At 37.9% G+C, this 27619-nt stretch overlaps 1 protein-coding gene across 1 annotated transcript in view; it reads right to left on the bottom strand.

Annotated features, from left to right (window-relative positions):
• The window catches only part of LOC113119138 (receptor-type tyrosine-protein phosphatase U-like), a 217742-nt gene that overhangs the window by 97815 nt on the left and 92308 nt on the right, over positions 1 to 27619 (bottom strand). Inside the window, exons 4-6 of the mRNA XM_026288370.1 lie at positions 25930 to 26201; positions 16665 to 16746; positions 8148 to 8263 (exon numbers count right to left, since the gene is read on the bottom strand). Of these exons, the coding sequence (XP_026144155.1) occupies positions 8148 to 8263; positions 16665 to 16746; positions 25930 to 26201 (470 nt within the window). The remainder of the gene's footprint in view (positions 1 to 8147; positions 8264 to 16664; positions 16747 to 25929; positions 26202 to 27619) is intronic.

The raw sequence follows: 27619 nt of genomic DNA, 5'->3' as shown, positions 1-27619 counted from the left end.
AATAAATAATACACATCAATTAAACTGGTGAGCAAACAGCACACGTTCTGAACTATTCCCCTCCACCCGAGGAGCCAGCGCTTCTGCTTGCGAACTTGTGATGTACACAGACTGATTTGTTTGTAGTCTTTAAACCGCAGTGAGAACACAGCTGAGAGACTCTCAGTCCAAGAAGGATTCGCTCTAAGCCAAAACACCATCAAAACACAAGCTGCAATTTAAGCATCTGCAGGACCAGCGCTTGACAGGAGCTATCATAAGGTTACCGGGGTTATCATAAGGCTTTTGTAATGCTAAATTGCAAAGATCTTGAGTTTTTGTCCCTGGCAGGCCGACAAATTTCTACGTTTCATCATAAAACAGGAAATTGGAAAGCAAGAAACTCAGGCAAGCAATGTCCGATCTCCCCCAAACATCACACGTTTGATAGGTGTTCTGTCCTGAACACATACCCATGTCCATATTCAGGTACAGTCATAGCACCACCTGCTAGCAACAGGAAGTCTCATGGTTAACACTGTCATGGACTCCTAGCAACATAAAAAGTGTCAGCAAGTGTTAAATAGGCTAGCAACATTCTAGAAACTTGATATAACACTCTAGCAACACTTAGCTAAGTGCTAAAGCATGCTATCAATGCAATGAAACAGGAAGTTACTGTAACTCCACCATGCAGTGTCCAATCTGCCTCAAACTTGACATGCAATATGCTATAAACATGTTAAAGCATGCCAACAACACTTAGCTACAACATTATAGCATTTGCCTAAAGGGTAACTAAACCCCTGGTCAGAGCCTGACTCCACCCACTGGCAATATTTGAAAAATGCTGAAAAGTGGGCAGAGCACAGCGGAGATAGAGGGGACGAACCGAGGGCGGGGCTGAGCAGGTGGGGCGTGAACCTGAGACCCGCAGTGACGGATTGATTGACAGCTGCTGTCAGAGTCGCTAAAATGGAGAGTGACTGTAGTGATGCAAGTAACTTTGCAACAGAGCGATCATTTGAAGTAGAGGACTTTTCTCCCCCACCTTCACCTGAAGTGGAGGATGTCGAGGTATCTGTGGCCTGAGCCATATCAATTCGAGCTGGCTCAAACTGCAGTCTTAACTCCCGCACCGCCTCGTTTTACAACCTGAGCGGTGTGGAGAAGCCCATTTCCACCGCGTTACAGAAGCAATCCCGCGTAAAATGCAGTTTGCACACTCCAGCTCTAGGCAGAAACTCGCGGTCTTCCAGGCCAAGTGCATGAAACCACTGGCGACTAATTTTAAAGTCTGCTGGAAAACTATGCAGTCCAGCAGTGCTGTCCCAACCAGCAACACTACACATACGTACCATCCTGACCACTGTACTAAATACAGATAAATCTACGCCAACTTGAAGCTATCCTAACTGATGCAATACTATGCTACTAACTGACTATGCTTCGAACAAAGTGACGTGACATTCAGCCAAGTATGGTGACCCATAATCAGAATTTGTGCTCTGCATTTAACCCATCCGAACTGCACACACACAGAGCAGTGAACACACACACCCACTGTGAACACACACCCGGAGCAGTGGGCAGCAATTTATGATACTAACGTTACAATAACAACTATGCTAATTAACTACATAGGCTACACAAAATAATCTAAATACCTAGGGTGAATACTGGTAAAGTGGGACAGTTAAGCTTAATAATTTATATCTTTACATGGATATGTTTCTTTTACTAAAAATCAATACTGAGCTCATCAGTAGCAAGTATGTGATAAAAAAATTAAAATAAAAAAAAAATTCTGTGGCTATGACATCACTTCCGGGGTGTGGCACATCATGTTTAACAACCTTGCAGTGAACTGTGATGGTAAGTAAAATGACATAGCATTCTGTGGTAAATAATGTTAAGTTTATAAAAATAAAACAACTCATGGATCATTTGTAATTGTTACATATTTTGTTATAGGATGTAATGGTGAATCAGAATTTTTAAAAAATCACATTCATATTAATCTTCTTGGGATTTTTTATGTGATTTTGACACTGTCCCAGTTTGCCAATAGCATATTGTTAAATTGGAACAGGGTATTACTGGCAAACTGGGACAGCCATTCAAGTCATTCTAATGGAGGAATTTAGTTACCTTTTTTATATGTCCCTCATACATTTAGTTAGTTAGCTAGATATTTCAAGAAAGACTGACTTAAACTATGCCAGCTCTCACACATTCACCGTGAGACACACGCAATTAACACTTTTCAAAAAACAAACAAAGCCTACCAAAAAAAAAAAAAAAAAAACAAGAAAGATGGAGGGTACAAGCTCGGATGGTCAGGACATTTGCAATATTTGTAAAGCCAAATTTGGTGATGCAAATGATCCAAAGAAGACTGGATCATGTGCATTGCTTGCGAGGACTGGTTCCATGAGACGTGTGGCGAGGAGAATGGCCTCATTGAAGACGGGGAGGCGTTCACTTGCACTGGCTGTATTGACGTGTAGATGAACCTACCATACAGAAATTAAATTAAGCCTGTGTGCAATAAGTTTATTCCTACAAGAGATGTTAATGAAGGTTATCTTTTTTATTTATTTTTTATTTGTATGAAATAAATTTAACCCAATACAAAATTTTGCAAGGGAGGGGGTGGGTTGAATTTGCTGTACCTGCACCCCTTCTTAAAAAAAGTTATGTTTATGTTATTGTTGTTGTTGTTTATATTGTTGTTTATATTTTAGTGTGTATTTCATTTATAAGGCCTACACTTGAATAACAACTGAATGTGTTTTAAGTGTCCCAGTTTTCCAATAAAGGTGTCCCAGTTTGACAGTAGCGCCTTGAGAAATGTGGTTTGGGGTCATTGTGTGTTTGAGGAAGAGTCATCCATCCTGTGTTTAATGTTTCTTTATTTTTTATTGTCTATAGTAGAGCTCCTAAGCTATTTAGAATAGTATCGTATGAACGGATAAGACATTTGGATTATAATTAAAAAGTATGCAGAATATAAATTATCAGAAAGTGTCCCACTTTACCAGTATTCACCCTATATAATTGCTATGCTACGTAGATGCTATAATAGTCTATCCTGGTCGTTTTCAATACTTGCAATTCCTACTCCTGACTCACTACAGTGATTTTGACGGAACAAGATGGTTTTATACTGCCAAGGGCATGGTAGCTCGTACCAAGGGGCGTGGTGAGCTGGAAACTGCATATGTCACCTGCCACTGCTTACGTCACTTGTCACCGCAACATCCAATAGGAAAAATCAACTGCAGTAGCCATCGTTCAACCTGAAGAGGGCAGCACTCAGACGTTTTTACACCATATATTGTAGAATTAAAACACTTTATACTCAAATGTCAAAAAAGTTACTCGAATCAAAGAACAGCACTAATAAAGCCCCATTCTTACAGATCATTAACTAAAAAAAGTTGGTTTAGGGTTTAGTTACACTTTAAGCATGCTATAATGAAACAGGAAGTTGCTGTAACTCAGGTATGCAATGTCAAATATGCGCCAAACTTAACATGTTTGTTATGAGGATGAACAAATCTTCATGCCCATATTTGGTTATAGTCATAGCGCCACCTGCTGGCAACAGGAAATGACATGTTTAACCCAGTTATGGACTCTCAGCAACATATATTATAAGTGTTAAATAGGTTGGCAGCATGCTAGAATCACGCTAAAACATGCTAGCAACACTTAGCTATTGCGCCATTAAATTAGACTTTAGACAAGGTTTGAGTTGGTCTATTGTGCAGTCTATTTTCAGCTACTTAAAACAGCAATGCGCCAGGAATGCGCCTGAACAGACCTGTTTTTTTTTTTTTTTTTAAGAAGTTGAGATGAATGTGATGGTCCTTCATCTAGCAAGGAATGTCTGTTAGAAAAGCTAAGATGCAAGCTGGTATTACCGGATCACCAGCATGGAATGAGCGGTAGAGTTGAGTGTCATCAGCATAGCAGTGGTATGAAAAGTCATGTTTCTGAATGTCAGAAAACAACATATGCTATGTAGACAGAGAAGAGAAGTGGTCCAAGAACTGAGCCCTGAGGCACCACAGTAGTTAGATGTAATGACTTGGACACCTCACCTCTCCAAGATACCTTGAAGGACCTATCTGAGAGGTAAGACTCAAAACACTGGAGTGCAGTTCCTGAGATGACCTTTGCAAATAGGGTTGACAGGAGGATCCGGTGGTTAACTATGTGAAAAGCTTTGGACAGATCCGCCACGATAAGTATTGAAAATCTGGAACTTTTTGAAGACTCTTGCCAGTCTTAGGGCTTCAACAACTGAGGTATAACACAATATATATATATATATATATATATATATATATATATATATATATATATATATATATATATATATATATATATATACACAATTACATAAAAAAAAAAAAAAAAATTTGGTAGACAGTTATAATCAAAGCCACGTGTGATCAGAATGCATTTTTTTAACCATTAAAAGTTTATACATTGTAACTGCAGTTAGTAAAGCAGGTTTGTTATGCAGGAATACTTGCAGTAACTGCAATATAAAATGCAAGTTAAATGTGCCTATGCAAAACCCTGTAACGCCTTATTAGGTATAATTTAAATGCATAAGCTGGTTGTTGGTGATAACTGATATAAGGGAAGATCAGTGTGAATTGTTTGGCCTGTGGTAAGGATTTGAAGAAGACATTAACTGCATTAATTTAAGGCTGGGTGCTGGGAGGCCTGAGTGTCTCATGTGGTACAGTATGTGTGTGTGTCTACATGTGAATGTGCTAACCAGTGTGCAAAAGGAGTCTAGAGAGACAATTAAGATGAGAGAATTCTAATTTCAACAGGATTTTATGTTCTTTATATGTGCTGGCTTGTGTAAAATAGCTTTTGCACTAGACCGGCACACTCTCGACACAGGTTTAAGGGTTAGTTCAACCAAAAATGGATCAGTAATTTATGGGCTAATTTTCATTTTTTGGGTGAAGTAACCCTCCAAATCAAAGACAAAACAGTTTGGGTCTAATTCTAGCAAATTTCATAATCCCAAAGTCAATTCCATATTGGGCAACATTGAGTGAATAAAAATAATCCTAAACGTGTGCTGCATATTTTGAGTATTTAGATGATTTCCATTCGCTGGACTCCATGTTCTGTAGGTTCAGCTCATGAGGAACAGAGCTAGTCTCATCCTCCGTCTTGAAAGAGATTTTCAAATTGGATTTACATACAAAAAAGAATCAGTGCATGAAAAGAGAGGAAAAGAAAAAAGGAATATAAAAAACAAAGGTCGTCGTAACTAAAGCCTGGGGACTCACGTCCAATGCAAAAAACCTCAGCAACTTCAGTCGCCCAGAAAGTGTTTCTGATGTTAAGCTTTGAGAACGATATGAAGAGTGGATCCAGTCAGTGATGGAGCCAGAGCTCAGTGATTGTTCAAGAGAGAGAGAGATTATACGCCAGGGAAGAGTTTCAGTACAGAGAAAACTGCCATTAAAACAATATGTGAGGGTGGATGTTGAAGGTAAGTATGAATCCACTTATAGTTCATAGTAGAGCTCTTCACGTATTTGACATGCGTCACACAAATCATATTATTAAAAAGTAAAGTCATAAGTCTCTCTTATTCTATATGTGTGCTATTTTAGTTTGATAAGAATGTGAAGAGAGTCTTCAAAGTCATTGGATTTTTGTGGATTTTAGCCAATGTGTGACACGCTTTGAGATCTACATGCAATATGACTTCAAAAAAAAAATAATAATAATAATCAGCAAAATCTACTTTGTAGTAGCACTATGGGTCATTTTCTTTCCAGTCAATATGATCATATATTACACTGAAAACTCTACTGTCTCACTAATGTAATGTAGTTTTTGGGGAATTACTATTTGTTAATTTCTCAGTCATCATTATATTGCATTGCGTTATATGTTTTATCACATGTTTATGTAAATTGAATTACCCTTGTGTATGAAATGTGCTATATAAATAAACCTGCCTTGCCTTGCCTAAAGGAGCTGTAAAAGCATGATCTGTGAAATATGACTCGCAAAACACATATGCCAGTGTTTTAGATTTTGTCTAGAAGTGTCTGTTCCACACACATAAGATATCCAATATTTCCAGGTATTAACAATATATCTAGGTATTATATGAAATATAAATAATACCAAACAATAACTTCTGACCGCTATGACTGAGTTGTGAGGGTGATTAGTGGTTTTATTGCTGGTTTATGATCGCAGTCAAAATCCTGTTTGTGAGGGTCCGGCTGTGGTTGGGGGCGATTCAGACAATTAATCTGCTTAAAATGACCTACTTTTCATGCTATGCTGATTTTATGTTACATAATGGTTTATCTAAAATATTTAATAGTTCTCACTCAAAATAATACAGCACTTGATCCTCTATTGCTTTATTCATGAAAAGGGTTGCTCATACCGTCAATCATACAACTACAAAGGACTTCTGTAAGTGTACAACTTGGAAAAAGAAAATTGAAAAATAAATAATAATAATAATAATACACAATGTACCTGTAACACCAAAAAACCTCTGTAATGCACTGCTACTGGACAAGGACTGAATGTGTGGGTTTTCAATTTGCTGTAGCTCGCTTTAATACTTGACTGCTCCATCACAACTCAGTTCAAACTTGTGTGACCTTTCCAGAGTAATGGAATTACACTGAACAACAGCAGTGAGAGAGTGAACACACTGTAAGACAAGAATCCACACGGCCAGAGGGGCAAGGGCTTCAGACCTCCGCTGTAAAGAGAGCGGGGGTCTTTCACTGAGAGCTTGTGCTGGGATTGGCCTGATGGGGGCGCTCACACAGGAGCCTAACGGTACACGGTCAAAGTACATGCTTAGATCAAGAATTCAGAAATGTCCCAGAGGTGCCACACTGAATATGAAATTAATTACCAGTGCTTTTAACATCACAAGTCAAGTGTCACTAGTGGTTTTGTACTGTGCACATTTTTGTGATGTCATCAGCCAATCATCATAGTCATCAAGTTTTGGCTTAAAATGTCTACTTTATGGCACCGATTATTGGCTCAAAAAAAGTTCTGCGGTCCATGAGCAAAGATTTCTAACTATTACTAACAGTCTCCTGAACCAACCAAGCAACTGTCATTGAATGAAATGTAAATGTAAAAGGCTGGCTCTCTTACAGACCAATTAGTTCCTCCATAAATCATAAACTGGATGTGAGAAATGAATACTATACAGTGAAATTCCTCAAGAAAAATATCTGCTATCGGTGATACATTACAAAAATGCAGAGTAACGAAGAAGAGACACACTGTCACTGCATTTAAGTACATTGGTGACACGTTAAGTACATTTACGTGATCACAAATATTCCTGATGACTTCATTCGATTTAGAAAGGAAAATTAATACTTCCACTCTGATATATTTCCCTAGACATTTAAGTCACTTTTGTCATTTCAAACTGCATAAGATTAGTAAAGTTGTACTGATGATGTTTGTGATTTTTATTATAAAGATTTATTTACTTAATTATTTATTCTGGGTCGAAGAAAAAAAAAATCTTAAAATAGTATTTTTAAGTCCAAAATATAGGCAATTCAAGGTGTATTGCCCTAAAAAAGCTATTATTCCACAGCAAATTAATCTTTTTGTAAAGAGTGTTTAGATATTTTATTAAATGAGGAGTGTATTTTTAGCAACCATGGGTTTAGCTTTGGTCATTTTCTACACAGCAAAAAATAAATACAAATATTTGCCCAAAAATTCTTAAAGGCAATTCAAATTTTACTACCTTTAATACGGATGTATAAATATTTAATGTAAACAAGGCTAAATATTTTTTTGGTAGCCAATATTTTTACTTAACTGACTTGTGTATGTTTTCAATGTAACTGTTGCATGTATTCAACACTGTACATACAGTAACTTCAAGATAAATAGCATTTAATAATAAAACAATTCCAACTATCCCCTACACATCAAATAGGACCGGGAAGAGCAATTGACACTGCATAATTAAATTATTATTATTATTATTTATTTTGAAGTTCACGTTGCTGACTTCCAGCAGTCCAAATATAGTATTTCTAAGCTTGCTGCTTCACTAAGCAATGTCTCCTTATTATAATTCACATTCCCTCACACACACACACACTCACCTCCATCAGGAAGGGGTCAGTCTTGGTGGAGCGTCCGGTCGCCACACACTGAAATGTGGCGTTCTGTCCTGCGTTCACCTCCACATCCCCGAGTCTGGAGAAATGAGGCACTTTATCTGTGCACAAAGAGAAGAAACTGTTACTACTAGGGAAGTTGCTCAAAACTGTAATCAACGTGCATGACATTCTGCTTAATCAAATGAATTTACAGTTAATTCTATGTCAATATTTGTTGGAAATATACCAATCAAGATACGTCAAAGATATTACATTATTAATTATTACACTAATAAGCAATAATAACACTAACAAGTACAATTATGACATCACATACTCATAGATGTATATTAGCTCTGTATTGCTTGGTGCATATATATATATGTAATCATTCAGTGATATTTTTGTGTGTTTAATGGTTAAATCTGTTAAACGCTCTGAACTAAACCAACCAAGTGCATGTTCCCCGTACTGTTTGTTGTCTTTCCTACTTCTTAAATCTTTTTTGCCCTTAACATTTTGCAATAAATTGCTAAATAAAAATGATTTATTCCATTTCCCCAGTTGTTATGCAGTCCATTCATATCACTTATCTCTCAGCGTCATGTTTTGTCCTCATGCCCGCCGAATGCCTCATTTGTTCTTATCTGCCTGTGCGTGTCAGCTCAGCATCAAATCATTACACAGAGCGCCTCTGCCATAACATGACTGCACTTCACTTATTCCCAACACTTTGCTGAAAACACAAGCGCTGCCAACTTTATTTTCTCTTCGAGTGAGTCTGAGCGGATGCAACATGACCAGTGCAAAACAAAACAGAAGGCCAGACGGGAGGTAAACGTTCGATTGCAATAAGGCTTGCACATTTTCCAGAGCATAATAACAAAGTCTCCAAACATCGAATGACTGAAATGCTCTCAAACCATCATCTAAAGAACACATTCTATAGCTTTTACCTAAAGACGGCCTCTTGAAAGGCACTTTGTTCGCTTCCACACAATACATCTTGTCAGCAGCCTCTAGCTCTCATCTATTATTGCATCAATGTGTCGCTAATAAGTGAAGTTCAAGCCGTTTAATGATGGCTTTCTTATGGCAGCAACTTGATCAGAAAAGCCAGATGTGAATGGAGACAATGAAATCTCCGTCATGAGGTCGGAGCTGTATGGTATTTTATTGACTGTTTAATAGCTCACTTATAGTGTGACGCAAGATGTAGGAGGATTAACTGCCATTTTTGTTGCTGTAATACCATGTGAGTGTATTGATTGCAATGCATTCCCAGTTATTGAATATAAAAGTAAAAAAAAAAATTTTTTGCATTGATTTTTAGGATGACTATTCAGTGTAGTGCCAAACAAACATGATGGCAGCACTTCTCAGAGGAGTAAAGCTTTGTTCCTGCCAACACAGAGAACTTGAGTCTTCAGTATAGCAAACAGTGCCATTCTGAAAACTATACGCTTACTATTGATGACTGGAGATGTTCCAATCTCACCAGTTTCAATTGGAGGTCTTGTGTGGCCAACCATGTTATTTACCAGAAAAGCTTAAAGGGGGGGTGAAATGCTATTTCATGCATACTGAGTTTTTTACACTGTTAAAGAGTTGGATTCCCATGCTAAACATGGACAAAGTTTCAAAAAATAAGTTGTACGTTTGAAAGAGTATTTTTGGAACAAAAATACTCCTTCCGGTTTGTCACAAGTTTGGAAAGTTTTTTTCGAGTATGGCTCTGTATGGGTCCTAAGGGCACGTCTGCCGGAAGAGCGTGCGCTCCCGTACAGCGAGGCTGAACAGCACAGACATTACACTGATCAGAGCGATTCACTGATCAGAGCGAGAGCGTCGCGAAAAGTGACAAAAGGAGTGTGTTTTTGGTTGCCAGGGCAAGACAACCCTGCACAGATTACAAAAAAAAACAGCATTAAGGGACCAGTGGATGGAGTTTATTTTTACAGAGCATCAACGGAGTTGTGCAAGTGTTTGTGTTTGTTCCCTGTATTTCGAAGATTCTTGTTTTACAAACAAGGCCCAGTTTGACGACGGATTTGCGTATCGTTTATTTTTTAAGGATGATGCAATCCCAAGGAAAAAGGGTCACGATCGTGTGCTGGAACCGCAGGCGGTGAGTAAAACTGCTTCAAACATCTCTGCCTCCTTGTTAGTGCGTCCCCTCCCATGCCGGAGACCCGGGTTCGAGCCCCGCTCGGAGCGAGTCGTTGCTGCTGCTGCTCTCGTTCAGTTTCAGCCTCGGGATCTGATTCTGGATCATAAATATATGCTGAATCTGACTGTAAGCCATGGTTTGTTTTGGATGATGGGTTTTCCCTCACGGTAATGTCACAGCTTCCACATGCTCTCAACGCAAAAGCCTACTGGCGCTCGTGATTCTTTAGCTCCGCCCACACGTCACGCCTCCAGCCGGTCGGGTTTTTACGGGAAAAATCGGTACAGACTATCTTTCTCTTATGAATATAATAAAACTAAAGACTTTTTGGAGTTATGAAGGATGCGGTACTACTCTATATGTACTCAAGATTAACAGGATATTGAGTGAAAACGAGCATTTCACCCCCCCTTTAACCTCATTTCTGAATGTGTACATGAACTGACGTAATCTATGAGCACATCTTTAATATCTAAAATATCTGGAATAAGATGAAGAAACAGAACAAAGTGAGACAGACTCAATCCAGAAGAACTGTGGCAATATCTTCAAGACGCTTCAAGAAACCTGCAGGACTACAGTACTGTGCATAGTTTTAGGCATTTGTGTAAAAATGCTGTAAAGTGAGGATGCCGCCATAAATAGATTTTATTAATTAACTTCTATTAGCTTAATTAATTAAATCAATATTTGGTGTGACCACACTATGCGTTAAAAAAAGCTTATGTACTTGGTGCACTTGCACATTGTTTTTTAAGGTAGCTTTGCACGTAGGTTTCTTGAAGTGTCTTGGAGACATTGCCACAGTTCTTTTGGATTTAGTCTGTTTCAGTTTCATCTGTTTCTTCATGTTATTCCAGACAGACTGATGATGGTGAGATCAGTGTGGAGCACTGGCTCCTTGTGCACACAAAAATCTCACTTTATAGTTACAATTAATGGCAAAAAATAATGTTTGGAAATGTAAACTGATATTTCCTACTGATACACTACAGCAAAATATAGAAATAACTGACTTAAAACCATTGTTTTGTTGTTGGTGAAAATACTAGTGGTCTAAGACTTTTGCACATTACTGTAAAATCATCATCAGTGTATATGAAATCTCTACATTGTAGAATCACTTATGTTTAGAGTAACTGTTAGACTGTTAGCATGAGACGTTGCATCACCAGGTTCAACATAAAGACACTACAGCCATCAGAGCAACGTTCTGATCGCCATATCTTAATGACAATTTTGACTCCTCTTACCATAGTTTTCATCATCTCCTGATATGAACATTAGGTTAAAACTTTTAAAAACATTTCTAGATGTTCTTTTAAATTTTGATCGACCTCCATGCTGCTGTTTTCAAACAGATAAACACATCCTAGGCCCTTAAGAAAGGACTGGTGTGTTGTTGACATGAGCCTGAACCTTCCCTTAAGGCTGACTCGCTGTTGAGCAGTTCAGTCAGCACACCGCCTAGTCAATTTAGAGAATATCCGTAAAGCAAACAAGGGAAATGTAGGACAGACGCTTCTGTCTGCTCTGCGTGTTACTCCTGCGGCTTCATTTCGCTCCAGTTGTAGTGGAGCTGAGCAAAAACCTCACAGCACTGCCGCTGGCAAGAGCACAGCATTCTGGGTAAACACACTGGCCTGTTTCTGTTGCAATGTCTCTATAGTTCACAGACATCCCAAAATCTGGCCACTGATCAGTGAACCTACAGCCGCTCAATGCTGTCCTCTCAAAATCCATATTCTCTCTCTCTCTTTATTGTTGTTTGCTTTCATTTCTGAGAAGGAGGAATGAAATGTCATGCTTCCTGAGTCAAAGTCCAATGAGATTACGAAAAGGAAAAGTCTTTAGAATCTAGTTTCGAGAGGCAAGATTTAGTGGCAAATTCTTAGGAATATATCTTTGTATTCATGTTGGTTTCATAAGCTTATGAGGAATTTTATATCACTTTTTTACAACACTACTTTTGGAAATAAATGGTACAATCATGTGATTAACAATGGGAATACAATAATTATCATTTTTAATTATTATCTTTGAGAATATAAGGCAAGACGCTACGGATTATCAATAACTAATAGATCGCTTTATACATTCCCTGGTTGAGTAATTGCAGTACATTAAGACAGTCGTTTCATATTTCTGAATTGTTCTTTTAAATATGCAAATGATCTGTCTAAATTGAATATGTACTCATTTGAACAGATAGGTGAACAACGGATAAGGCCAGGTTCAAAACACATTTCATTCAGTGGGCATGTTAGAGTTAAAGGGAGGATTTCTAATTTTCGCCTGTAGCGTTTCGCCATAGTGAAGTAATAAAATAAGTTAGTTAAAAACTGAAAATAGTCTTGTTTTGGTTTATTTCTTTGTTCTTACACGCCAACACAATGGATTCCTGCATGTTGATTAATTCATCCTAAATAACCTTGACGGTTGGTTTGGTGGCAACACATGAGGCAAATTGTTACGAGTATTGAGAAGCAGCAGTGTTAACACCTAAGGCTGGCCGGTCGTGTCGTCCATCTGCAGAGGACCACAGTGAAACCACGCTGCTGATCCGGTGCTTTCGGGAGCCCTGTCTCCATGGTGACGCTCTTTCACCCTGACGCCAGGACATGCTCTTCACTGCATTGCCATTCAACACAACAGACGCTTGTAGCTTGAGGAGAGTTTCTGTGGCAAGGGCCTCCGGGTGAGTTTCTCACAGACAAACAGCGGTTCTGAGAGCGTTCCTGTGGCGCAGTGGTAGAGCATTGCATTAGCAGCGCAAAAGACTGTGGGTTCAAAAAAGGTGCATTTCCCAGGGAACACACATACTGGTGAAAAAAATACAAATAAAACGTATAGCCTCAATGCACTGTAAGTCTTTTTGGATAAAAGTGTCTGCTAAATGAATGAATGTAAACATAAACGTATGTCTCCATGGGGTCTATATTCTCACAAACACCCTCCATTATAATTCATTACCAATTAAGTTTGAGCTTGTTAGAGTGAGGGAAAGAAGATATGTTTCAAAATCTAGTGAGCTTCTGTGCTGTCTATAAAGGCAGCTACCTTCACAAGTGATTGATCTGAAATGCATGCCACACAAATGTGATGTTTGCTTACAGTAATTGCAATTTATAATGATATTAGTAATAACTATTTGCTTTTGAACATGCATATTACTTGCATAATGTCTTATTCTGCATGACCATATTTTAGATTCCTTACACCTTATACCTAAACTTAACAACTACCTCACTAACTATTAAACATGGTTTACTAAAGTCGTAGTTAAGAGTGAGAACTGGTCTCCAAACATAAGTTTTACCATGTGTCTTCCTTTCATACATTTTTAATGACTGTATTCACATCTTTTACTGTGGGAAAGCAGAAAAAAGATTTAGGACAGATACTTTTTTTTCACGCATGTTAGGTTTGATAAAGCATGTCAGGCTCATTCAGATACTGTAGCACATTTCACATGCACATGCATGGCAATTCTCTTTCACCTTCTCTAACAGCACAATATGAAGCAGAGCCTTAATGTCTTGCATATGTGGAAGATATTCCCTTCTGACCTATTACAACAAGTTGCTTCAGAAGATCGAGACATGAAGGTATGAGACAAGAGATGGTCTCTGTCATGTTCGTATCCCGCAGCTGTCTGAAAGCGCAGAGCAGTAATGTGACGAAACATTACATTAATATTACAGGCTTAATTTACTGTATGGCTTAAAGGAACTACTAGCAATCAATCAGGAAACTCTTTGGTCGGGTGATTGCACAAGTACTGAGTAATGTTAATTAACTACTACATGTATTTACTATAGGTTTAGGACTCGGTTTAAGGTTAGTTGCAAGTAATTAAGCATAATGTACTGTCACACTTTATTTTAAGGTCCTATTATTGCCATTAATAAACCATTAACTACAACCTTTGCCTAAATAAATAGATTCATAGGAGCATAGATACATGTAACTAGTAGTTTTAGCAGTTTTAAACAAGAACACTACTTGCAAACAAGCAAACTAAATAATGCCATGTCAGGGAATATAGAGTGATCAGTTGGCAATTTATTTTAGGTTTTCAGAGGCTGTCAGCAGTTTTACCATTACAGCTGGTCTCCATCAGCAATGTGCAAATTTGCCAAACTGAGCATCATCTTTCTGTTACTGTACTAAACATCCCAACAGCACAGGTTTAACAGAAGTGTATAACAGAATCCAGAGTACTGCAATAGTAGGTACAACAGGCTGTTTTATATATATATATATATATATATATATATATATATATATATATATATATATATATATATATATATATATGCAAAAAAATAAATAAATAAAAAATAGAGTAGCAAAGTCATCTGTTATCAGTAAATTAGAATTTTTCCTAACCATAAACTGTTACTAGATAAACCTCAGAGTTGACTGATTTGATTTCACTCTGGGACGCTTTGGCATCATTTCAATAATGCATCATCAAATCAAAGCCAGACACAAGCTGAGACTGAGAGACAGACAGATCTTCAAAGCGCTTATCTGATGGAGTCTACATATTAATAAGAGGAAAGATTTGTATGTGCCAACAAGCAATTTGCTGGCAAACAAACAGCAGTTTAAAATTTTTTATCTCAAATTCTCACCAAGGCTGTATTTATCTGATCAAAGATACAGTAAAACAGTGATATTGTGAAATATCATTACAATTCAAAATAACTGTTTTCTATTTAAACCTATTTTAAAATGTAATTTAAACCTGTGATGCAAGGCTGAATTCATTACTTCATTGTCACATCATACATCAGAAATCACTCTATTATGCTGATTTGTTGCTTAAGAAACATAATTTCTTACTGTACAATTAAAATGGCTGTGCTGCTTAATATTTTTGACACATATTGATACATAGACAGTTTTACAGAACAGAACTGAATGATATTTAAAAAACCAAAACAAAAAACAAACAAATTATTATTATTAATAATAATAATAATAATAATAATAATAATAATAATAATAATAATAATAATAGAAAGCCAAGACTTTTAGAATTATTGTGATGTGACTTATGTCAGTAGCTGCGGTGACTGTAAGTGGAGCTGTCCATGGTGCTGATCACTGCTCTACATTATGTAAGTCTGGTCAGACGGCAATGGTTTTAGTGCAATTACAGATTCCAGGAAAGCTTTTCAAATGTGTCGAAAAAAATAATAATAATTGTACAGCGAGAAAAATAATTTTAAAGTTTCTTGTACATTTCCAGAGCCACAAGCAATTTTTTCTTTTTTTAAATGCAGTGATAAAGCTTTAAACAAAATTTGCTTTATCTGGGCAAAATCTGAAAATTTAATCTCTAATAATGACTTGTAGGATGGTTATGCATTAAAATGTTGTAAAGCAAGAGAGCTTAAATGAAATCACTATACACTAAGTGCGTTCTAAACACAAATGAGTACTAATCACAATGTATTCTCATAAGTGTGTATCCACACTAAAGCACAACAAGGGAACTTTTTAAATATATGTATGAATATTTAATACTAGGCTTGCAAAGGTGTGCGTGTGTCCATTAGGTGTGTTTCTGGAGCATTTGCAATTACATTATTGCTGTGGGGTGTAAAATTAAAATGTGAACACAAACCTACAGTCGGCTCCATCAAATTAAAGCAGGCCACAAACTAAGTCTCACAATCCAACAGCATGGTCCCCATCCGCACACAGTTTCTGTTTTCCAGCCTTCCTGTCAGCATGACCGCTCTGCATTTCCCAGAAGTCAGCAGGCAGCAAAACCCACCGCACCTCAATCCAAACCGCTGGAGCAGAATTATGCATTGTCCACTTACACACACTTCCAGCAGTGCTAATAGAGTGCAGGTCAGCAGGTGTGTGAGGACACGGGAAGTGTGAGAAAAGAGAAAAATAACAGCACCGCGAAGGACACAGGAGATTCACGCTCATTCACGCCTGAGTGAAGCAACAGATTAAGTAGTGGCACACGGAGCACAAAAGCCAAAGAGAGAAGACCCTTTTTCTTTCTTCTTCCCCCAGAAAATAAATAAATCTGTGACGGCAACTGCTGCGACCGGGAGATGGAGTGATATCTGCACAAAAGGTCAGCCGCAGGAAGTGGACGTGGAGCAAGAACAAGGGAAATGGAAGGCAAAGTGTCAGTGGATAATTGTCTTCTATGATGGCTATTCAGATCAAAAGTAAGGACCCCACGACTCTGACGGGAGGAAATGGCCACCTTTGTTCCTCTGTCTGGGTGGGCCGACCTGGTCATACGCCCCCCCTCTAGGCTGGAAAAGGTCAGTGAGTGTGTGTTTCTGTGTGTGCAGAGCGTCTGGACTTACAACAGGGGTAGTTTAACAGAACTATGTCGTCCAGGCCGATGTAACCCTTCTGCTCCGATGAGATCGTGGCTTCAAAAACGATCTGCAAGGAAAGAGATGAAAAAGTAAGACAAAAAAAGGAGAATAGACAGCAAGGGAAAAAATAATAAATAAATAAAGAGCAGGTACAAAAAGTTTTTTACAGTTTGCAGTGTTACAGAATGTGCACTGAAAATCTTTTCATGTGAACAAGACATGATAAACCGCCAGCACTCGGCCTGGGAGACGCGCACTATAACAAGGGCGCAGCCTTTAACATTAACCAGGCTCATTGGAAATACATGCTTTGACCTCAAAACTTCCCTTCTTCAAATACATGCCGTCTTCGGTGCTGTTTTTAGTTTAAATGAACACTAGGCAGTACAATTCAGATAACTTTTACTCCTTTTTATACAAATACGATTTATGGCAAATAACATATCAGCTTTTGGGTCAAGGGACTTATATTCTAGATACAGACCTGTTGATATTGGCATTATTTCAAACATGTTTACATTATACTTAACTAGCATCATGAGTACAACAGCTGTAATTATAATTACTATAGTAGTACACCCCTGTGATTGTCAGATTGCCAGATGTTCCCATATCCCACTATAATTATCATTATAATCGCTGTAGTCAGGTTGACTATTGCACTGAAGCATGTGAATAAGCAGAATGCCTTTTCATTTCAAATTGTAGCTTTTTCATTTTATTTTTGATGTGAACATGCCAGTGTGTGTTCTTGAGTGAGTGACTGAACGGTGTCTGCTCCCAAATGTATTCCCCATGCAGTCTCTTTCTTTAAGTAGATCCATTATTCTTTGCTCCCTCAATAAACAATAAAATTTTGGCTAATTCAACTACATAACTGATCGCTTACACGCAGTTCTGCCTACGACAAGCTAGCGTTTGTTCATGTAAATTGTTAAGCGGGCATTTGCTGAGCTACAGCCATCATGATTCAGCACAACAATCTCGCTGTTTTGACCTACCGATGAATTCGACTCAAGACTTGCGCTCTGCTGAGAATACAGATTTTGCTCTCTAGTGGCCAATTACACTGCAAGTATCCCACATCACTCATCCGTTTACACAACTTTAGCTATTCTGCTAACAAAGGGAAGACTGCCTCCCCGGCTGTTTCATTGTTGGACAGGCACAGATAGCTGATAGATGTCCTACCATTCTGAATCAAACAACAAACGAGCTGGCAGTGCTTACAGCCATCCAATCAAAGCCGAGCTGCAGCCAGCAAACAGACTTGATGGTGCAGCAGGCTGGTGCACGCAGTCCTTATCGCCACAAACATATTTAGTGATGTTTGCTAAAGCAAGCAAAACTATTACTAGTTTTGAACAAGCCATTAACCTTTTAAGTATTGAAATTCAGGCCATAAGAATTCACAGAAACCACCTGGTAAACCAATCGAATTGTGGCAGTGATGTACATTCAAGCATCATTCAGTTTCTTATTTGCTTCTGTGCAAGGAACGGAGCAGATTAGCTGCTGATTCAGGCCTGTATCGATTGGCTGTCTTTATGCCCAAACCCTGTCTGGTTAAGATTTGACACATCAGTCACCGAGAGGGAATGACAAAGCGGAAGAGAATCATTTGTGGAAGCAGATGGATAGACAGAAAGAGGGCCAACAGAAAAATAAAGGCACAACTGGGGACATGTTAGCTTGGATGGGTTGTGATAAATGAACTGCATTACAATTAAAACTGGGTTTAGAGTATTAAACTATAGAATGGATGTCTATGGGACACAAAGCATTGCACCAAAATGACTATTATAAAAGTATGGCCAAGATAATAAACATGATCATGAAAAAGAAAATAACGTGACTGCAGAAAGATCATGTGACACTGAAGACTGGGGTAATAATGCTGAAAATTCAACTTTGATCACAGGAAAATAATAACAATTTTAACATATTCAAACAGAAATTATTATAGCTATTTCAAGTTTTATAAAATTTCACAATACAAACAAATTTCCTGTATTTCTAATAAAAGTAAATATATAAATAATCACAGCTTTTGTGAGCATTTTTAAAAACATTTAAAATAAATGTAGTGTACATATGTATTAGTCTCGTGTATTTTTACGTTAATACATCAATCACCCAGACAGTCTTTTTTATACCGTATTTTTCGGACTATAAGTCGCACCTGAGTATAAGTCACATCAGTCCAAAAATACGCCATGACGAGGAAAAAAACATAAGTCGCACTGGACTATAAGTCACATTTATTTAGAACCAAGAACCAAGAGAAAGCATTACCGTCTCCAGCCGTGAGAGGGCGCTCTATGTCTTCAGTGTAGACTACAGGAGCACTGAGCAGCATAGAGCGCCCTCTCGCGGCTGTAGATGGTTATATTTTCTCTTGGTTCATGTCTCTTAGTTCATTTCTCTTGGTTCATGTCAAATTCATTTTGATAAATAAGTCGCACCTGACTATAAGTCGCAGGACCAGCCAAACTATGAAAAAAAGTGTGACATATAGTCCGGAAAATATGATAAATCACTTGCAGTGAATAAAAAATAGAGGTGCAAATCAGATGGTTAGTCATGAGACAATGAGATATTGATTCTCATATCTACAGTAAGATTATGATAGGATATGATTCGATTCGTATATCATTCGATTTAGCGATATTATGTACCTATTCAACAATCTACATTTTTATTAACTCACAAAGGCAATCAAAACTTGAACATTTTTATATGAAATGTACACATCCTGTACCTCAGCTGGGACATTCACAACAACAAAACCAAAATAGGCCTACACTCAAAACAACAGGAAAAGAGGTTAGTGTTTTGGGCCATTGTGCACATCCCTGATATATGTACAGTGTGTGTGCAGAAAACATTAGACGAAACAGAAGGGCTGGTAGCATTGTTAATATTTGATAAAGACTCCTTGTCATCTCCAACACCTACAGCACTGACAGCAGCACAATCCACATCAGACGGAGAAAGGTGGTTTTTCAAATCTGCAGCTCACAGTGACTGGCATCCATTTATCTCATTGCTCTTATTTCCTGTATTCAACCCACCCATATGTCTGGAGGATCAACTTGATAGAGATCAAAATACTGCAGACAGGAAACAATTGCTGGATGGCATACAAACGGAAGTATCTCATTTACACCAGTGGGACGCTGTTGCATACTGCGTACGGATGCGTTTTATCAGGGCAAGCTCAGGAGCACAAACACAAATAACAGGAAAAGGTCCTTTTCATGTCTTACAAAAGCCGTGGAAAACCAAGGAATGTTGACAATGCCATTCACGTCTCACACAAACCCCTGGAGAATCTCAGAGAGGCACTCATGCATCTCGACATGAATTGGACCGCATGCGCTTTAAAAAGCCTGTCAAAACAAAACCAGCAAAGCTCTCAGTAAAGATTCACCGAATGCTTGGACATCGGACGTTTGGGGGAACTATATTCACAAATCTGTTCATAATCATGCTAAAACATACAGTTGGTGTGTCGATGACTCAAATATGTGGGGGAGGTGGGGGGGTGAAGTCAATCTGTATTAATTATTTGCTACATCCATTAGCAAAGCATGTTAAAAACATGTCAGGTTTCATAGCTTACGGAGCTGGATCATGAACGGGAAGCTACTGAAAGGAAAAATTAACAAGAATGCTGTATGTGTGCAGGCAGAATGATTGTGCCCCACAGCGACTTCATCCAGGGCACTGTGGTTGAGCTTATATAAAGCATTAACCATGATTTGATTGAACATTTGATTTGATTTATATGAGCAGCTGTGCTCTGAGAATAAAAGAACATTACACAACACAAATGAGGTACCAGATAAACAATTAAACTTGACTAATCAGCTAGAAAACACAGCTGTACTTGGCGGCTAAAACTATGAAAGATAGAACCACAAAGACGAGTGACAGCCAAGAGAAGACCGCTGGGAATGGGACAGTCATGTGCAAGTAGTAAAGAGGACACAAGATAAATGATTATCTACTGGGCAAGTGTTTGGAAAAGAGTCAAAGTCATTCCTAAGCTCATTACAACAGCCTGCCACAGCCAGACTGTTACAAAACCCACTGAATATTCACAACAGCTTCTTTATTCTTTCATTCTTTTCTCTGTTCTTTATCCTTGTGTTTTGCCTTATGTTGGACTTTTTGATTTCAATTAGCCTGAGCCAAAAACCCTCCCAAAGTAATGTACTGTTAGTTTAGTTATACACCTGGTAAAGTCAGTAAAATGCTCCATTTGGCAAACACATTAGCTGCAAAGATCTACAAATATTTCACAATTCAACAATTTTTACTGTATTTTGATCAGATAAGTGGCTTGGCTTGGTTAGCAGAATAAACTTACTTTTAAAAACATAAAAATTGTGTGTGTGTGTGTGTGTTAAATATTACATAAATGACATAATAATTGAAATATCATCAAATTATAGCAAACATTCCTTTCCAAATGTCCCTTGAAGGCGTATTTTCACAGCTGTAGTATGGACTCATTCATGGTCTTGGAGTGGAATGCAATTTTTCCTCTCAGGTACAGTGAAAGTTGTGGAAACAAACTCCAGCAGACATGATTGTTTGGTGATGAAAACATTCGGTTCTGTTCTAACGTTCAGAAACACAATGAAATCCCTCAAGAAAATGATTCTGCGCTGACCTTTATCCAACACTTCAGTTGTGTTGTCTGTCCATCACAGTCTTCTGTTTGGAACACGTGTTCTCCCTGCATAATGACTAGTCTCCTGATGCTCAAGAAATCAACCATCAATGCATCTGGGGTGGATACTGGAAATCCATTGCATATAGGATGAACATAAAGGGGCCCAGGACAGTTACCTGGGGTACCCCAGTGTGGCTCAAGAGCCTTGAATACAGCTGGCTCTCAGGAAAGAAGTCTATGATCCTGAACACTTCAGAGGAATCTATATGGTTACTAGGCTTTCACTGTTCAAGCACTTTTATCCAGATGCACTTACAACTAATCACAATTCCCCCTCATTTCTAAAAATAGCTAGAAATTTTGCATCTGCATAAAAATGTAGCAGTTCAGATTTCTAAACTAAAGTAGGCCTTGTGGGCAGCACATCGACCTACCTTGGCATTGGACTCTGGACGTACTGAGAATCAGTCCTGGTTTGTGAACCTTTTTTGATCCTTCTTCACAAATACTAATTTTGCAGACTACTCTCTTCACATGCATCTGTGGCTCGTGACGAAAAAAAAAAAAAAAAGATCCACAGATGAAATGTTATGTTTGTATGTGAGTTTAAACATCAAGGCTGGATCGCACCAAATTTAAAACTAATTACCATACTAAAGATGTGGACTTGTGGAGTTTTAGCAAGCTCAGTTACGTGTCCAAGTTATGTTTCAATTACTTTGCTTGCATTTTGTTCCTGCTATTACTTTCTAAAAGTAAGATTCAACTCAGCATGATTCAAAAAATTGTTTAGTTTTAGTTTAGTTAGTGTGGTGTCATATTACTCCAAGTAATAGAAAACATATCTCTTTGTGATTTGTGATATTTGTCTGCTAGCTTGGTTCTTCTCACATTCTGTTATGCCAGATTTAAAAAACATGTTTATGTAATTATATCTTTATTTGCACAAGCTTTAAATAACAGACTTTTATTAACAAAAAAAAAAAAAAAAAAAACTTAAAATATAGTACTGCTAAACTTTCGAAAAACTAGTCTCATCCAGTAGCCTCGTCACATGCTGGTTGGGATGTCTATCAGAAGTGATATCCCTCTAAAGGGAGCTTGATTTATTACAATTTTAGGAACCTCTAAGTTAAAGCAAAGCATGTACGCAGCCAGCTTCGCGAAGCCTGATGTCCATAGGGTTGGCAAGCTAACTGTTCAAATTGGTTTCACAAATTTGTCATATAAGCCTCATAAGGAGAACTCAACACCAGTCTTAATGGTGACATTGTGTTCTGGAGCCGAATGATCCAGATCCTTTGTGGTTTCCCAGGTAGGATAAGGAGGAGGGGAAATTACATCCTTAATAGGTATAAGATATAAGCTGCCGCCCAGTGGGCCTGACTGCTGATCTCAAATCTACAGACCCACTCGGGTACTCATGTAGCACTCATGCCCTCTCTCTTTCCTGCACTGTCACCCAAAGGGAGCAAACGTGAGTTGATTTAATCTGTGTGAGCCGGGTGTAGCTGCCCAAGAGGTTTCCAGTGACCCGTGAGCCATAACTGAGAGAGAACAAACAAGCCAAACCAACACTGATAACAGAAGGAAAGGATGGAGGAAAAAGAGGGTGAAATATGGAAGTACATCACCAGTCAAATATTGAAATGTTTTTGAAAGAAGCCTCTTACCGCTGTCCTCATCTCTCTTATCAATTTATTTGTTCGATATTGTTAAATAGTATTACAATTTAATATACCTGTTTTCTATGTAAATGTATTGTGATATGCCATTTATTACTGTGATCAAAGCTGAATTTTGAAATGATCCTTTAGAAATAAATTTGTATATGCTGATTTGCTGCTTAATAAACAATTCTAATTATTATCAGTTGAAAATGTTTTTTTTGTGGAAACCACAATACACTATCATAATTATTATATATATATAATGTTACAAAATATTTCTATTTCAAATACATGATGTATATAGGGACTTTATTCATCAAATAACCCTGTATAAATGTATCATGGTTGCCACAAAATTAAGCAACAAATAAATACATAACTGGATAACTATGGTAGCTATTATTAATATAGAGAACCAATAATAATTAATACAACAGATGTTTTTTACCTGTTACATTCAAACAAAACAAGATGCATCATATCAATGAACAAAAACGCATTGTGGAATACCAGCCTTATTATGCAAACCTGTAATAATAAATAATACTTTAAAAATACAAATATCATTTGTGCATTTGATCTCAATTTAATTACCAGTTTCTTTGCTGCTGCCCTTTCAAGATCAAATCCACCCATACAAACAACCGTAAATGACTGTGGCTTTAATTAAACATTTATTTATTTTATTTGTGTGTGTGTGTTTGCCAGCATTGCTGAAAGCTGTTTAAAAGTGTGAATTTGTGTTTCTTTCAGCCTTATGCATGTTCCCTTCAGCTTCTGGTTAGAAAGGTCTATCCGTCAGCGGTATGTTTCACTTTTTTGTGAAGCGTTTGATGTGAAATAATGGCCTTCAGATTGCCATCTGCCTACATTTTAGAGCAGCCTCAGTATTGCCGCTGCACCTGTGACGCTTTAAACGTCTCTCTATGTAGGCAGCTCACTACAGAGTTTGTTATTCCTCAGCTCTGCTGCCTCATTATCTGCTCTTGACAATACAAATGCAGTTATCCATGTCTTCATGTGCATTTGTATCTGTCCCTATTCCCGTACACAATTACACACAACATTCATCACACGCTTACATATTATGAATTACATTGTCATAAATAACTGCAGGCAATTACTACAAGCTAACTACAGTTGACTAACAGGCCTCGCACACATAAGCAAACACCTCGAATTTCCCAAATTCCATGCGTATTCCACCACAGCACGTCTGAACAAACCAGACACCATTCTCCACAGAGGAAAAAATTAGACTGAGAGCGAGCAACAGAAACAGAGGGCTAAGATCATTTCTTCACATTGTCTGTCTGGGAACCCTGTAGTGCACTTGTGAGTGAGTGTGTGTGTGTGTGTGTGTGTGTGTGCACGCATTGATCGTGGCAGGGCTGTAATCTCATTAAAGCTGGTCTGATTTATGGAGAGAGGAGCGATACGGGTCAGGGTTATGGAAACCACACTGGACCTCCTCTTTCAAACGGGTCACACACACACAAGTGGGGGTCAATTGACTCTGTGCTCACATACGCACACACATACTCAGCTTACCAGTCATTATAGGCTTTTTTGGAGAGCAAATGAGGGGAGAGTTATTAATCATAGCCTTTAACAAGGTGACAGTGTTTTGTGCGCTAAACATCAGAGGAACAAGTGACTCAATAACACACCCTCTGACCAGAGCCAAGAGCTGAAGATAATAGACTATTTAGTGTTGGGGTAAAAAAAAATATATATATATGCGTTTGTTGGTATATAGATACAGTCACTTCTGGAAAGTTTTCAAATATGCAGAAGATGCTGGAAAACCAAAGAATGTGCAGGAGCTGGGGGATTTTTCTGAAGAACAGCAGGCAGTTAAACTGTGCATGACCAACAACGGACTCTATCACAAACTATCACAAAATATAAAAACATGTGGATCATCCAGGAAAGTATTAGGATTCAAGGGTATGTAAACTTTTGAATAGGGTAATTTTTATAAATCTTGTGGAGTATATATAAACAGCTGTTATGTGAAATAGCTTATTCAGGACAGCACTACATAAAAAAAATAAAATAAATAAATACAATAAAAAAAATACTTCCCATTTTTTTATGAACCATCTTAATTTGTTTCAATTATTAACATTTTGCACATTCTGCGAGGTGTGTGTAAACTTATGAGCACAGACTGTATATACAGGAGCAGGAAATTACAGGAAATGATGTATATACCCACTACTGTAAATGTCAACATGTAAAAGGTATAACCCATGGATTTTAGTTTCTATTTTGAAATAAGAGTTTATTGTACTATATTACACAATCTAAAGATCTCTTTCCGAGCCTCCCAAACAACATGTCAAAACTAAAACAGAAATGTATTTATTTATTTTTGTTTATTTTTTTTATTTTTTATTTGGTATATATTGAAATCAGAAGCAAGTACTGTAAGAGTGATGGACTTTTACAGGTTTGACAACTTTTTAGTGGCATGTTTATTAACCAAAGGGTAACTAACTAAAAACTGTTGGCGGTGAAAAAATAATAATGAAAAAATGTTGCCATAAATTAAATGCATTGTATAATTTTTTGCAGGCATAAGCACATTAACATGTGACCACCTATGTTTTATATAAAAAAATAAAACTTAATATTAAGCAACTGCACCTAAACTATTAGGAAGGTTAGCCAATCGCAACAGAAATAATTTACATACATGCTCTTAAAGGAACAGTAGCAAAAAAACAGCCAGTTTCTTATGGTCAAGGAATGTATTATATATATTACAGTGTTTTGATACATTTTTAAAAGTTTGAGGTCAGTGATTTATTAATATATTAAAACATTTATTTATCGAGGACACATTACATTGATCAAAAGTTTCAGTAAAGACACTGGACACTGGTCTCACCTGGTACTCGCTGGGCCAGAAGGTGCTGACGGCCAGCTCCACCTGATGCCACTGCCGCCCCTGAGATCCGGACACATTCCACACCGCATTTCCCCGCGAGCCACCGTTTACACGCACATACACGGTTAGGACCCCGGGACTGTGTCCGTCTCGGCTGTACAGAAAATAACTGAACTGCACACAGTGTGTGTCGTTCTCACTCAGCGGACGTAACATGAGCTGAGCCCGCTGTCCTGCACCATACTGAGAAGAGTTCACCAGCATGTAGGAGCCTGGAGAGAGACAGGGAGAGAGAGATTGTTAATTTCTTCATTTACTTAGCACTAGATAAAAAAGAATCAACCACTGCATGTGTCCAAGCAGTGCACATAAATGCTGTATCATTCCTTAACTAATCAGACTTTCTGAACAAAACAGTTGAGTGAACTATGCAACAACTCACTTATTTGTAGAGTCACTTTTTGGCAGATATTGGGTGTAATAATGAAACCTTCAGAAAGAGTCACCGAAAAATCCTCAACACTAATACACATATATAGCCTATAAGTTACACATCAACCTTTGTGTTGGACGGCTGGGATGCAGCTCTAGCTAAAATCACAATTATACACAGTGAGCATAAATGATTGCAGTGGCGTTGGGGCAGGGCAGAGTTCACTGTGGCTAATGTAGTATAAAGCAGGTGCAATCAGTGCAGTGATGATGGCAGCTCTGCTTGGGTACTCCAACATTATTAATCAAGCTGACACAGATATAAAACCTCTAGTGTCTGCCACCAGGAATACCACAAAAACAGCATTACATACAGCGAAAAATCAACAGGTATAGATTAAAGAAATCTAACAAATGTTTCACAGATACAACACAACAAACACAAAATACTGAGTGTTGCGTCTCAGTGCTGGTAAAATGATTTTGATTGCTTGATGTCTTTTCATTTAATATGCACAACAGCATATCTAACTTGAATGGTGTTTGTTCCATTTCAGAATTTTCAATTGCCATAACAGGTGGCAGACATTTACAATGATTCTGAGTCTTTCGATTCTTGTTTTATTTTTGCAATTCATAAAAATCAACCTATAGTTGTTATAACATCAGTCAGGAAGGCGTCTGTTCAGCTTTTCCTTTTTATCAACTGAAAAACATCAATTTATTAATTTTAAAATGGCACCAGAACCCACAGAGACTCGATGAGCCAGAGTGCAAAAACAGACAAGCAAAGTTAAAGAAACCAAAATAAGGATGCCAATCCTTTTTGATGACAAATTACACAGTCCTTGTATAACAGATTGGTGCCGTGACCCTGATAGATGTGATAGCAGCTAGAAAAAGCTATACATTATGAACAAAAACAACTTAACTTTCTTGGTCTCAAGAGGTGTTCTAGATCTGTTTAGGTCTGCAATTGTTTTCAATGCCACCGCATGCCTCTGAGAGTGGTGCAGGTAGCACACTGGTGCCATGACCCGGATTGGAGTGAGTGTATTGAAGGAGAGCTAGTATGAGCTATATATGCAAACTTCACTCTTTTGGCCTGAAGAAGGGAGCTGGAAAACTTTAGTGTATTTCTTAGCACAATTGCCTCCCATGCCGGGTGGCGGAGGTTTGAATCTTTTCTTTACAGAGAAAACGCATAAACAACATGTTGAAAATCACATGAAAAATATGTGAAACACATGTGAAACTC

This window comes from Carassius auratus, chromosome 19, assembly GCF_003368295.1.
Source record: "Carassius auratus strain Wakin chromosome 19, ASM336829v1, whole genome shotgun sequence".
Lineage (NCBI taxonomy): Eukaryota > Metazoa > Chordata > Actinopteri > Cypriniformes > Cyprinidae > Carassius > Carassius auratus.
The sequence above is the reverse complement of the archived record's forward strand: the minus strand, read 5'-3'. Positions and strand labels throughout refer to the sequence as shown.